This window comes from Protopterus annectens, chromosome 17.part0 (genome assembly GCF_019279795.1).
Source record: "Protopterus annectens isolate FY-2018-M chromosome 17.part0, PAN1.0, whole genome shotgun sequence".
NCBI lineage: Eukaryota > Metazoa > Chordata > Ceratodontiformes > Protopteridae > Protopterus > Protopterus annectens.
Genome location: NC_056751.1, coordinates 558880135 through 558894494, shown reverse-complemented (window position 1 = coordinate 558894494; position 14360 = coordinate 558880135). Strand labels below are relative to the sequence as shown.

General features: G+C 34.7%; 1 protein-coding gene across 7 annotated transcripts in view; it reads right to left on the bottom strand.

Annotated features, from left to right (window-relative positions):
* The window catches only part of TNNT3 (troponin T3, fast skeletal type), a 60256-nt gene that overhangs the window by 24283 nt on the left and 21613 nt on the right, over nt 1–14360 (bottom strand). For 3 of the 7 annotated variants that reach the window (XM_044059104.1, XM_044059097.1, XM_044059098.1), the window contains 2 exons: nt 6992–7027; nt 2159–2185 (listed from right to left, as the gene is read on the bottom strand). The exons of 2 other annotated variants lie outside the window; for them this stretch is intronic. In XM_044059104.1, coding sequence (XP_043915039.1) covers nt 2159–2185; nt 6992–7027 — 63 coding nt within the window. The remainder of the gene's footprint in view (nt 1–2158; nt 2186–6991; nt 7028–14360) is intronic. 2 more of the 7 variants (XM_044059099.1, XM_044059101.1) reach the window with 1 other exon arrangement.

Here is a 14360-nt window from a genome sequence, read left to right as displayed (position 1 = left end):
CGATCATGTCCATTCTTCAGGTATGATGACATCCTTGCCGTCCCCGATCATGTCCATTCTTCAGGTATGATGACATCCTTGCCGTCCCCGATCATGTCCATTCTTCAGGTATGATGGCATCCTTGCTGTCCCCTGATCGTGTCCATTCTTCAGGTATGATGGCATCCTTGCTGTCCCCTGATCATGTCCATTCTTCAGGTATGATGACATCCTTGCTGTCCTCTGATCATGTCCATTCTTCGGCTATGATGACATCCTTGCCGTCCCCGATCATGTCCATTCTTCTGTTAAACTCTTTTCACTTCTGTAATTTTCCGGGTGTTCGTGTAGCTTAAGCTGAAGATTTCGCAGTGAGTTTTTTTTTTTTTTTTTTTACAAACAGCTAGCAATGACTCCCCTACACACAAAAATAAAAAGCTTAGAGAGATGCCTCAATTACTGCACCTTTAACCTGTAACTAGCCACCCACACAATGTGTTTTCTCTTTGCAATACCTAGGTGTTTCATATGATTCCATTATAAATGTCATCTTACTCATTACCAGTCTAAAGACTAAAATTAACTCTGCCTTTTATAGCTGACAAAAAATATTACAATCTCTCATGTTAAAGTTAGAAATGCTATTGGCAAAAGCATCCTTCTACCTAAGCTGGGCTAAACTCCACCAATACTCATCTATGCCTCTATAAGAAAAATAGCTCAATGACCTACAAACATATAAATCCTTTCAAATAAAACTGCGAAATTCATAATTCTCTGTCCTAAAAATAAACTGCACTGTGTCATACTCCAGTGAGGTAACAGGTTTTCTGTTTAAAAGTCAGTAAACCTACTAATCCTTTGCCTTGTCCATAAACCCCTTGCAATGACTTCACTCTCCTCCCTAGCCACTTTACCCCCCCCCCCATAGTTTCAGACGGTGACTTCATACTTCTCTATAGACACAGGCTATGATTTTTATATAAACAACCAGAACCAGCAAATGATGAAATAAAACAACAGCAAAATCCACAACTTCTGAAACAAGTTTATTCTCTCGCTATGACGTCTCGGCCGTAGCCTTCAAGGAGGCTATGATTTTACCTGCTCCATCACCATAGGCAGTGACATCAGCACCCCCTCCCCCATAGTGACAGGCTGGCTATTTATTACACCTTTACCAACTCACCAAACAAGTTAGTATTAACCAAGTACTGGTTGCACCTAAAACTCACTCTCATCCATTGAACAAGCCTTTTCTGTCCTGGCACCTAAATTATGGGACACTGTACCCGCTGATCTCTGCAATTCATCTGTATATATAGATTTAGAGAAAATTTGTTAACTTTTCTAAGAAAGAGAGATGCTAGTACATGCTTCAGACATTCCTCAGTAACATAAACTAACCTAAGCAAACTCTCAACATTATCAACTTTACTAGTTCTCGCCATACTCTATACAGTACTGACTTAACTATCATACTCATCTCAAGACCCTGTTAAATCTCCAACACCCACTAACAACACAACCTCTAACAAATAACTAATGAGACTAACCTAGTCAACAAAGCAAAAATAAGCAAGTAAATAAACTAGCCAGTGCATACACTCAGGATGCAGCAAAATATCTATTAATATAAACTGGCCAGTGCATACACTCAGGATGCAGCAAAATAGCTATTAATATAAACTGGCCAGTGCATACACTCAGGATGCAGCAAAATAGCTATTAATATAAACTGGCCAGTGCATACACTCAGGATGCAACAAAATAGCTATTAATATAGCTGATACTTTTGCGGCTCCATAAATAGTCTGCAAATTCTGTACCCTTGTACTGTGTCTTATTTTTTTATGTAATTATCATAGCCCACACTAGAAACTTTATGCAGTCATTGTTTTCCCATGTAATGTATTACTAAACTACTTTTTCCACATTCTGCTGTAACTGCTGGTCTGTGGCTGAAATATGTCCTCACTGGATCAGCCCATCACCCTGGTTAGCAAACATAAATAAAATAAGTCACTAGACTGAGACACCATGTAAATGGAGCAAATATAAAGATTGACATGAACCAGTTTTCCTCTAATGCTTTGAAAACCGCTCAGCTTGATACTAAGAGTTAAAGGAACAGAACAGAAAAATTACACAAATATGCCCAAGCAAGAGAGCTAGCTACCGTTGTAGTCGTCATCCTCATATTGGTCTGGTTTGGGAAGCAAAAAGCAGACATAAGCAAAGCAGACATCATTGAAACAAAGCAGGTATCATTTTATCTGCATTAACCATCCCAACAACTGCAATATTCCGGGACATTCATCATGTGTGCAAGCCATAAGATTTATGTTGATATGTTATGGCTGTTTGTGTTTTAGATGTCAAGCTTACCACTCTAAACATTGTAATTTTCATTATGAACTACTAATGATCTTGAGTACAACATCTTGTATCTAACCTGTATTAAAATAATGTTGATTATTTTCCTGTCAGACATAGTCTAAAGTATAATATAATATAACATAATATAATATCATATAATATAATATAATGTTATATATAATTTACAAAACCATAAAATAAGAACGTAATGCTTTAAAATAATGATATGCCACTTATTAGAATATTGTTTATGAGTGGTTAAACATTGGCAAATACCACATTTAATTTTCATGATAATAAGCTAGCTCTGTACAGTTTTATAATTAATAACAGATTGCCAGCTTATAATAGATTTTTTTAAATGCAGATTTGTTCAGAATCAACTTTATAAATAACATATCCAGTCAATTCAACTGTCTGTATCTGTTTCGGCCATAATCCACAGAACAAAACATTTACACATGATTACAATAGCAGGTAAAATCTTTATAGCATATCAAGCAACATGTATCATCACTGAAGCTGTTTCTATATTTGCTACTAAAAGCTAAATAAAATCGCTGTAAGTTTCATAATCCATAATTATGTTGTCCTAAAAAGTAATAATGGAGCTATGGTCTGCATATGTGCCATGACTTATTTTAAAATTTAAAAAAAATATGAAACAAAAGTGCTGTGTGATCTCCTTTCTGACCTTTTACTTCCCTTTAACCCTGAGCTTATAAAACATCAATAGGTTTGTAGCATACTGCTACCTATAAATTATTAATTAAAAAAATGAATTATAACAGTAATACAAAGAGGGATTACAAAAGTCAGTTTATATAGAACTATTATAGTATGTAATTGCAATTTACCAAATTAAGAAAGAATTTCAGGAACTGAAAGGCTAAAGAATACAGTTATTTTGTCTGCAGTTAAAATGATTATGGTAAACATGCATGTTGTAAAGCACATAGCATATTTTTTGTATTGTGCACCAAAAAATGAGGTACATGTACATTAAAATGTATAGCTACAGCGTACCAGCATCATGTATTCTAGCAGTAATGGGCAAGGAAGAAAAATAACAGAAAGTGTTAATAAATATAGATACTGAAGTGGATATTTTAGAAAGAACAAACATTGCAAGATAAATTATATAAAGACATCAAAATGTAATATTTATATACAGAACTTAAGTCTTAAATGTTTGAATTACTGGGTATAGTTAGAGCTTGCAGAACATGGAAACTGTGGGGTACACTAAAGCTATCATGTTGATTGAAGCAGTTATAATGTGAATTAGAAGGACTGCACATAACGAAGGACATGTCTTCCTAATTTTGTCACAGATATGAAGTGTGACATTATGCTCTCCTGAGTAAATTTTATCACTGATGCAGTAAGAGTTGGAATCTTTACCCATGTAAATCTTTACATCTTGCAGATGGGACCACCCACTACTACTTTACAATGTAATAGGCCAGGGTGGGAAGGCAAAAGTATAGGGTGTATGCACATGAATGTGCAATCATATATGTCGGTATATGTGTGCGGGACTTCTTCCTGAAGACTGTCAGTTTAGTGCAGAAAATTAATGCTATGAACTGTTAATGTTATTCAGCCTGTAGTCCTTTGTTTGATTCCCTCAGTCTCTATTTGTTTCCTGTCTGACTCTGAGCAAGTCCCTTAAGTCCCTTAAGCACACAGTTTACCTTGACCTCAGACCAGTTGGGCAACCATCTTAAAAATGTATAAAAATAAATCAGCCCAGTTGGGCAACCATGTTAAAAACGTATAAAAATAAATCATTACTTTTTCCCTTGACACTACAGTTGCTGAAACCAGTTCCCTGTCCTGTAAAAAATATAGTATGTCTTGGGCAAATAAGAGAATGGAACAGTGAGCCCTCATAAATATACCGCTGTTTGCCACTGAATCCTGTATACTACTATATAGCTTGCAGATGGTTTACTATCAAAATTGTGAATGAATGTTCTGCGAACATGGGAATGTCGAATGGCAGATGTCTGTTTCCCATGTTGCCGAACATTAAATGATCTATAGTTCACATCAATGAATGACACCGTGCATTCGCTTATCTTTACTCGATGTAATGAACAGAGATCGCAGTATAGTGTGGATTGGGAGATTCATCCCTTTCCTCACTGTAGTGCGATCTTGGAGTTGGAATATATAGTTAACAGGGGGGTGTGGGGGCGCACCTCACCACAGAGGGGTGCAGGGGGGGGCTTGGACCTCTACAAAAATGTGATATAAAGTGTAGGAGTTACACTTATCTGAGCTTCTATATGGACATTACATTCGATATTCAGTGAAAATGTCAAATCTGCTGAATTTGTTCATCAGATTCAACATGTTCACCAAATTAATATGCAGGGATTCAACATTACCATTCGATGTTCTGAACAGTTTTTGTTTCAAATTTCAAGATTTTGATAGTAAACCCTTGCAGAATATGCACTTCAAAATGTTCCCAAACCAGTATCACACATGTGGAACTTTATGGGCAAGATATCTCTTGATGTCATGGGAACCTAGTAACATGACTAAGCCATGTCCCGTGCATTTCTGTTTTATAGTGTTCTGCATAATCTGAAAGTTGGGCCTGTTGTGTTATTAAGTATAGCTTGGATTTTGTGGGCACTGGCTTCCACTTGACACTTACTTTATTGCTTTTAGTATATGATCCATGTGAAACATATACTACTTTTTAGTGCCGCTATCAATATGCTTACTTTTTATTTTGGACACATAAAAATAGGTTTCTTGCATACAGTGGTAAGGTGCTGGATTCATTTTCAAGGTTACATAACCCTGCCCCTTCTTCATCTGCAGTGATATTTCATAGGTTCATAGGCAAATACTAGGCTATCAGTTTGTAGACTATTACAAGCCTTGCCAATGACTAGAGTTCAGAATCAAACCCTGTACCTTGTATCCTGAGGCAAAGAACTTAACCATTATGCCAATCTGTCCTCCTTTATTCCTGTACCATATTTTATATACATTAGGTGAATGGTAAATTATAGTGGCCACTAGAATTGCTTATTTGGCAGTGCCCTTTCCTGCTTCAGTCTTCATCCCTGCTGGCATATGGTGGAAAGCTAGTCACCATAACAGAACCCCATAATGAAAATAAATTAAGGGATACAGTGGCTTATATAGGCGATTGTGTTCCAAGATGAAGCTAACAACATGGATGCCTGGAACATCTCCTTTGAGGTTTGCATGCTATCTTGGATCCATTATGGAAATATAGGTTAATGAGCATGGTCACTCATACATTATGTCATTTGTTACAAAATGTGTACAAGTTATGATGCAGTCTGTAGAAACTGACATCATAACAGCAGTAGCTGTGTATCAGTGTGAAATGGAAATTAAAATGGAAGCATCACTCTGTGTTACTTCAAAGGTACAGTATGGCAGTATCCTGATAACGGCATTGTCATGCTATGAAACACATTACAGTCTATGTAAATTACTGCATGTTATTCATACCAGCTGTACCTATGCAATCAATGTATATCAGAATACTGGGTGATCGCTTGTTAACAAACTACTGTCTTCAGTTTTAATCATCAGTGTTAATAAACAAATCTGAAGACTACAGGCTACATCTGACTATAATTGTATCTGTTATTCTTCATAGCTTTCCATCACTTTACATGCTTTTTAATGTTTCATAATCATAATCTCAGCTCACTGTTTCCTTGGGTTGCTGTCAAACTCTGGCTTGCTTATGTAACTTGGTCAAAGTCCCACTTTTGGCAGGCAAATGCCAGTTCTTTAAGCATGGTGTTGTACTACCAGCCACTGCTGCCTTAAAAAGTAAATGACATATAATACTACACATCTTTAGTTTTGAAGCACTTGCTTAACAAAATTGAAAAAAATGAAAATTCATCATGCTTAGAAAGTTTGGAACTCTATCTTCCAAAACTCATTGGTGTCAGTTATGGCAGACAAAACTGCCAAAAACGTCTGTGATGAAAAAAAAAAACAAACTGCAGTGATCAAATATATTTTTTAAGCTGGCAAGTGCTGATAAAAGTATGGTGACACTCTACCGATTCAGTATCACTGCAGCTGTACTGAAAGTATAAAATTGTAATGAGTCGTCATCCGGCCATCAGTAGTAAATAAATAAGTATTATCTGTTTTAGTCATAAATTTGGGTAAACTTTTTAAATGTCTACTAATTAAAAATTATTGATAAGCTTTACAAAATATCTAGCCTGTCACTGTATCTGAACTTAAAAGTTATTACAAGCCTGCAAGATATTTTTCTAATTTTTTTAAATATATTAAACACATTAAATAAATTTCTTCACTGTTTAGCCTTTAAGTTGGAATTAATGATATCAAAATATTGCACTGGATGGTTTACTAAAAGCAATGGCCTTACTATTAAGCAATTAGTCCTCCCTTGAGAAGGAATAAGAAATCTCAGGAATCTTGCAGAAGGATATATTTGTTACTTTTGAGTTACGTGTGAGTTCCCCTTCTTGAAAAATACTTTTTATCACTAATAAATGAAATTTCCACTCAAACTTCAGTACCTGAAATGAAACAAGTTTCGTTATGGATATGTGACAAAGAAAAAAATTGGCAGATGAGCACATACCTTCAACTTCGCCTTCTTCTGCTTCAGCGGCAGGTGCTGTTCATGCAGCAAGAAGCAAATGCAAGACATGTTATAGAGACATGAGAAAAGACAGCAGATCGCTACCCCTGAAGAAATTTTAATGAAAGGCAAAAGCACAGCTAAAGCGCAAAAGCAATTAATTTATCTGCAGCTAATCTTATGTTGAATAAAAAAATGAAAGGACTGTAATATTTAATGCTTTTTTCATTGCTTAGAATACCGTGTCAGCCATTTACTCATGTGCAGCATTATTTTATAAACCATGACTCTGTCAGGTGATTTCTGAATTTTCTTAAAACATATAAAGATGCCATGTGGGCTTTAATTCTCTTCTTGATTGTAAACAACATATCAGAAACAAACTACGTGCTTTTTTCTTCCCTAGCAATTGAAAATAAAATAACTGTACACTGAGGACCTATTACTTTTTTTTCTTGTTATCTGGCTGTGCCTTCTGAGTAACATATCTTGTATATTGCATACAGATACAGAAGAACATATGCACACAAAAATATAATAATGCAGGCATTTATAGTGCAGAGCAAGCTTTGCTACCAAGGATGTGTCTTGAATACACCTTTACTATTATCTGAAGGAACACTAAATAAATTATGAGGTTTTTAGTTAGCTTAAGTGCTTTTTATCACACTGTATTCATTGGCTGGTGATTACCATATAATAACTAAGAAGCAGAAATTTAAGACATATATTAGTGCAAGTACTGGCCTTATTTTTGCTTTTTCTTTGCAATCCAGTCAGTAAATAGACTGGAAATGCCTGAACTACAGATAACTCATCTCTGGTAATGTAGTAGTGAAACAGTCATATTTAGCATTCTCTGCTCTACTTGCTGAAAAAAGATTCAGATGTGCTTGTGCTTTGCATTAGTTTTACATAAGTAGTATTACACTGATGAGGTACTACCTCATGAATACTGCATGTCTGCAGTGTAACAGGAAAACAGGACATGGATTCAACACTGAGAATAGAAAACTGCCTAACAGAAGATCAACCCACATTTAATACACTAAATTCCATGTCAGACATCCCTTCAAAAACTAGATGAGTAATGTTACAAGGAAAAAATGACAATTTTCATAACTTTGCTAAACAATACTGAATATGAAGAATTGTATTCTGCTTCTAAAAGTGTCATATAAAATGGGCTGTGAAAGTAATATTGCATAATTTTCTTCTAGTGCTCTTTTTCTGGATGTAAAACTAAGAACTAGAATGTTGTTCTCATGTTTTTGAATACATTCCACTGTTTAGAAAAGTATTACGAATTTTAACCCACGTCCATTACTTGCCTTTTGCTGATGGAGACTTTTATCATGTTTATGTCTAAGAACAACTGATGTCTGGTTATTCATTTCCAGTTTAATCACTGGATGAGATTTGATGCAATCCTCCACATATTAATACTCCAAACTCCATTGCTAACTTATACTTGACTTAACATGGGTTAGTTAACATTTTGATATACTGCTGTGCTCTAATTCAAATGACTCAGAAGTAGAAAATATAAGACACATACCTTTGTCCTGCTTATCAACAAAACGTTCAAGCTCAGTAGCATGCAGCAAGCAGGGAAGAAAGGGGAAGGAGAAATACACAAAAGGCAGCTAAATGATATCATGTGATAAGAATTAAAATACACCAACCAAGCAAATGGAAATATTTTGTGAGTTATAGTGGTTCAACAGTGTTATCCTAAAATGGTGAAGTGCTGTGGGATTAGATGGGCATGCAGATTAAACTTTTGTTTTTTCTTTGGAAAAAATAAAATGTGAAGTTAAGAAGGAATGACATGAAAACTCATAAAAAGATCAACCCTAATATTTTCTGCCATGTAACTGACAAGAAAATCTTTGGTCCTTTCTTACATCTGAAATGATCTATTATGCTCCCACATAGGCTTACAGTGACTTAAAAGGGAAATTAATATTTTGTGAACTATAACCAAATCCATTTGTAAAGAGTATATCGTGTGCTTGCAATACTAGGACTTATGTCTCATATAAAGGAATCAAACATTTTAAAAAAGCATTACAGAATCTGAGTTAAACACATCTGAGCCTGAGTGCAAAACATCTGAACCTGAATACACCACTTCTGAGCTTGAGTACACCATACGAGAGCTGGGTTGGATTGTCATCCAAGGACTGGAAAGTCTATTCAGGGAAGATGTCAGGTAGCTGGATACACAGGCTGTACAGGGGTTGCTAATCGAGGAACAGAGTGGCTTGAGGAAGGGTTATCTTATAAAGTCCTCATGTAGTGGATGAGCAGGCCAGTGGAATAATTGGGTAGCTAAACATTTAGACAGGAGGACTTCTGCCAAGAAGAAGACTTTTGTGACTGGTTGCCCAGATGGTATGAGGGTTAGCCAGAAGATGGGTTGGGTTGGTAAGTGTTGAGACAGTAGGGCTTGTCTAGGTAAAGGTCTAGGCACACATATGGGGAAGCTGGTCCAGTGAAGGGATTGGGTGGCCAAGTGTTTATGGAGTAAAGGGGCTGCTAGGGGAACCACCAAGTCATTAACTGTCCAAAGAGTAAGATGGCTGCTCTGGGTAAGGCTTACATGGCCAAATGCTAAGGCAGTAGAAGAAATTACCAAAATAAACATTTGGTGGCTAAGTGTCCAGTGAACATGAGGCTTGGTAAGGGGAGAGGATTTTGTGGCTGAGTAGCCATGGAGTAGGAGAGCTATTGAGGGGAAGAAAAATGTTAGTAGTTATAAGATGTGATAAGTTAAAACATTGGGACAAAACGTCAGGGACTTACAAAAGGAGTATGTACAGAACTGAAATAGATTTTTTTTATAGTATCACATTGTTTAGTTATAGGGGAAGGAGAGGTAGTTGAAAAAGAATTTTCTGATCATGTTGTAATATGGTTCGAGATAAAGGAAAACAAGGAATATATAAAATAGGCAAAGGAATAAAAAAGATAAGTGAGAAAGCATAGAAAGAGATAGGTAATACGGTTATGGAAAGACCATATTACTATTAGGACATTGGTCTGAATGGTGGATGATATTTAAGGAAAAATAAAAAAAAAATGTTTTTACAGTGGCAATATGATGTGAGAAAAGCAGAGAAAGAAAAATATAAAAGCATATATAATGATGGGTACATATGAAATGATCGACAACGACAACACGGACGTTTACCAGGTAATGGATGTAAATTCGCTACTCATGCCTACCATGGTTTAGTAAGTGTGGCAGTGTCATGCAACCATGGTAGGCATGAGTAGCGAATTTACATCCTTTACCTGGTAAACGTCTGTGTTTTGCGATGTCGGTTATTTGACTTGTCGGTGAAGTCACTGTCGATGTTTTAAGTTGTCGATCATTTCATATGTACCCATAATGATGCATTGGAAGATTTAGAACATAATGATAATAAGACAAAGAAAAATAATTATATGAAAGAAATAGAGAAAAAAAGAATTGTTAAATAAACAGATATATATTTTACAAGGAAAATGAGAAGAAGCATTACAGGTTAGTAATGGAAGATGGTAGTGTAATGAGAGAAATAAAAATGTAAAAGGAGAAATATAAAGAACTCAGGAAAAGATTATGAATAGTATAGTACAATATATACAAGAAATGTTTAAATAAAAATAAAGTAGTAAAAAAACATGAAAAGTAAAAAAGTTAACAGAAAAAGAGAATAAGGAGCTAGAAAAAGATTTCTTTATATGAACTAGATAAAATATTAGATATGGTTGCAGAACCAGATGCAATAGTGTATGAAATGTATAAAAATTTAAGGGAGTGGCAAAAAATATTTTTAAAGATTTTGAATGAATAGTTAAATGAAGGTTTTATATATAAAGTATTATGTAGTGGAATAATTAGGTTCATATGGAAGAAGAAATATAGAAGACAATTAAAACTGGAGACAGTGTTGAATAATAATAATTATAAACTGTTTATGAAAATAATTTATTTAACATTTGTTTACAGGGAAAATAATATAAAAGCGATTTGAAAATAAAATGGAAGCTATTATTGAAGATAGTACATACAATATAAAGGAGAAGGGTTGCATAGAAATATTGATGGATAAATTGTGGATGATATTATGAATAGAAAAATCATAATAGGAAACCTTAATAAGGTATTTGATACAATTAGACATGAAACCTTATGGGTAATAATGAAAGAATAATAACCAAAAGAACTCAAGGTAGTCCCATAGACTCAGCAGGATAAGAATAAACCAAACCCTAAGTAAAAGTCACCATTTAATAAACAAACACAAAATGTAATTGAACATGTTAAGTGCTTTCATCCCTATGGAACGGGACTTCATCAGAACATGAACTAATTAGTAAAAATCCTTTAAATAGTTAAAAACACATTGAATGACTCAGCTCAACAAATCCCAACCATTAATGAGTAAATATTAACATCATAAAAATAATTATTTAAATACACATCTAAGAATAAATACAAAAGCTAGTTGTAAATAAAAATAGTGCTAAAGCCACCATTTACAATTTGGAGGCTCACAGTTTTAATACACTACTGATAGACAACATGTCATTTAACCCAGGGAATGAATTAGCTTCCAGCCTCAGCTCCCACAGTAATTCCCTGTATTTTAGCCTGTCTTCCCAAGCTCCACCTTGAGCATTGGGGATAACTTGTTCAAGCACAAAGAACATAAACATTTTATTCTCAGGAGATATATATTTTACAATGAATGAAATTTCTGTGTTAGATATAAAATTTGGGAATAAAGATGTAAGTATAATTTCATGGGAAAAACAATAGAAGAAATAAAACAAACTGTCTTTTCTGGAGAATATATAATTTATCATTCAGAAAAAAAGGCTTAGTTGATAAATTCAGTATACTGATTGGGAAAAATAGCTTACTTAACAAGTGTGTTTATATTGCCAACAGTATTTGAAAAGAAATTATTGCAGATATTTGTTTTCATTTATATGGGGTTCTAGATTAAACCCAGTAAAAAGAGGATTTTTGTATGTAAATAAAGAGGAAGGAAGTCTGAGATTAATTAACCCAATGATATATGCTGCTTCATTAAATTTGTACGAAGCGCTGAAGTGGATAAATGAAAAAAAAAAAACAGAAATCAGTAGTACAATTGTATAAATATAACTATGATAAATTTGAGGGTATGGTAATAAAAGAGAAAAAAACTGTGTAGAAATGAAGAAATAAAATTTTTCCAAGAGAAAATATTTTTGTGAAAAATAAAAACCGATGCTGTAGAAAAAGAAAGAAAAATATGGTAGAAGAATGTAATAATAAAACATTACTATGTAAAACCATGGGAAAATCTAACAGATGAAAACATTAAAACTATAAAAATAAGAAGCAAGTGGTGTAATCAGAAAGTAGAATGTCACAATATTTTGTGGAAACCGGTAACAGATAAATTGCCAGTAAAAGGAAAGTTGCCATATAAAAAGAAAAGTAATAGAATATATTTACATTGTCAAGAAGAAGAGACTAATGGACACATGTTTTTGAAATGTAAAAGAGTAACAATGTTATAGGGGAAATCTATGCAAAGAAGATTTTTTAAGATATAAAATACTTGGATAAAATAAATATGGATGTGATTAAATACTGATATTATAAAACAGAAGTAAAGAATATGTTAAAAGAATAGATGGATTGTATGGAATGAAAGAATAAATGAATTTATGTTTAATTGTAAATTGATTTTAGCAACAATATTAAGTAACATCAGATGGTGGTTATGGAAAAAGGAGTGGGGGGGTCTAATGGGGATGAAAATTTGGCAAGATGGTAAGGAAAATTATGATAAGTGTAAATATGTTTGTATAGCTATATATTCGTACATTTATAAATGTCTGTAAATATGTATGCATGTTGCAAATAAAAGTTTTTTTTGTATACAAATAAAGGACCCCTATGCTTTTCAGTAGGTGACATGGGATCTTTTATATCCACCTAAGCTATCACCAACTGAAGCAGATAGAAGCTCAATTTAATGTGTCATCCAAAGGATGACAGATTCAGATGTGCAGCACTCCCCATTATGATGCACTATAGCATAAACAGTCAATCTACCTGCAGTGGGAATGAAATTGACAGCCTTCTGCACCAAAGGTAAGTGTGCTACCTGTTACATCAGTGACACTGTAATAAGACTCAGATTTTGTGCAAATCACCTATTCACAACAATGAAGTCTAATGACACCCAAACTGAAAGAGTAAGAACATAACTTACTGCCTGTGGACCCATGGGAAGGATTGAAACTCATGCTGGTAGACATTCCTGCTGTGGGCTATATCTGCATTTGAGGAAAAGAAGAAGCAGATGGATAGCTCCCCACTCCCCTGAAACTGTCTACAACGATTTGTCTGTCAAGCATTCTCTTAACTAGTCCTACTTTTGTGGAATGTGCTAACGTTAACTGTGCGAACATTTCACTATTGATAAATTTAAGAAACTTCTAATGATCTGTCTGGCAACTCATACTACAATTCTATTTAAAGGAACATCTTGTTTTACTTATTTTATTTTTTATGTGTTTACATATTTGTTTAACTGTCTTTATCACTATAGGTTCATAGGTTGTTACTATGTTATTGATCACTAGGGTCCTTACAAGCCTAGCCATGCACCCCAAACTATTTGGGTTCTAAGTATGTTGGGTATCTATATGGGGGGATATATTAGAAGGGAGGTATTTCAGGGATTTGTAGGGGGTGCAAGGGATATTATTTAAGATAATACTTTTCTTATTGATGGTATCACTCTGAAAGGGACATGCGGGCCAGACCAGTGGTAAATTTATGATTTCCCATCCAAATGTCACGGTTTAATTTGAATAAGATCAGGGGTGAGCTTTGTTGTACATGGATGGGGAGTCTATTCCATAATGTGGGGATCTTTTGGGACACACACACACACACACAGATATATATATATATATATATTGGATCTAGTATTACTAGTGCTATTTGATTTGCACATGTACAGCTAGTCCATCAGGACTGGGTCTGAGGAAGCCTTGTAAGCCAGGGAAAGATCCCCTCTCAACAGACTGTAAGAGACTGAATACAGGAATGGAGCATTTAGGCAATCAGTGTTGAACAGCATATTCCTGCCTTGAATTCTCCTGGTGGGAAACCTTTGTGGGCATTCCAGCTGTTGCAAGTATCTGGTTAGGTACATGCCAAAGGGGGCACTGTACTCAATGGTAGGTCTGATACCAAGTAGACTGGTACTATGACTTCCTTGGACTTGGATGCAATACCCTTACCTATGAGTTGGGTAAGTACTGTGCATAGGTGGTAACAGCTTAAATATTGGTTGAGTGATTGATT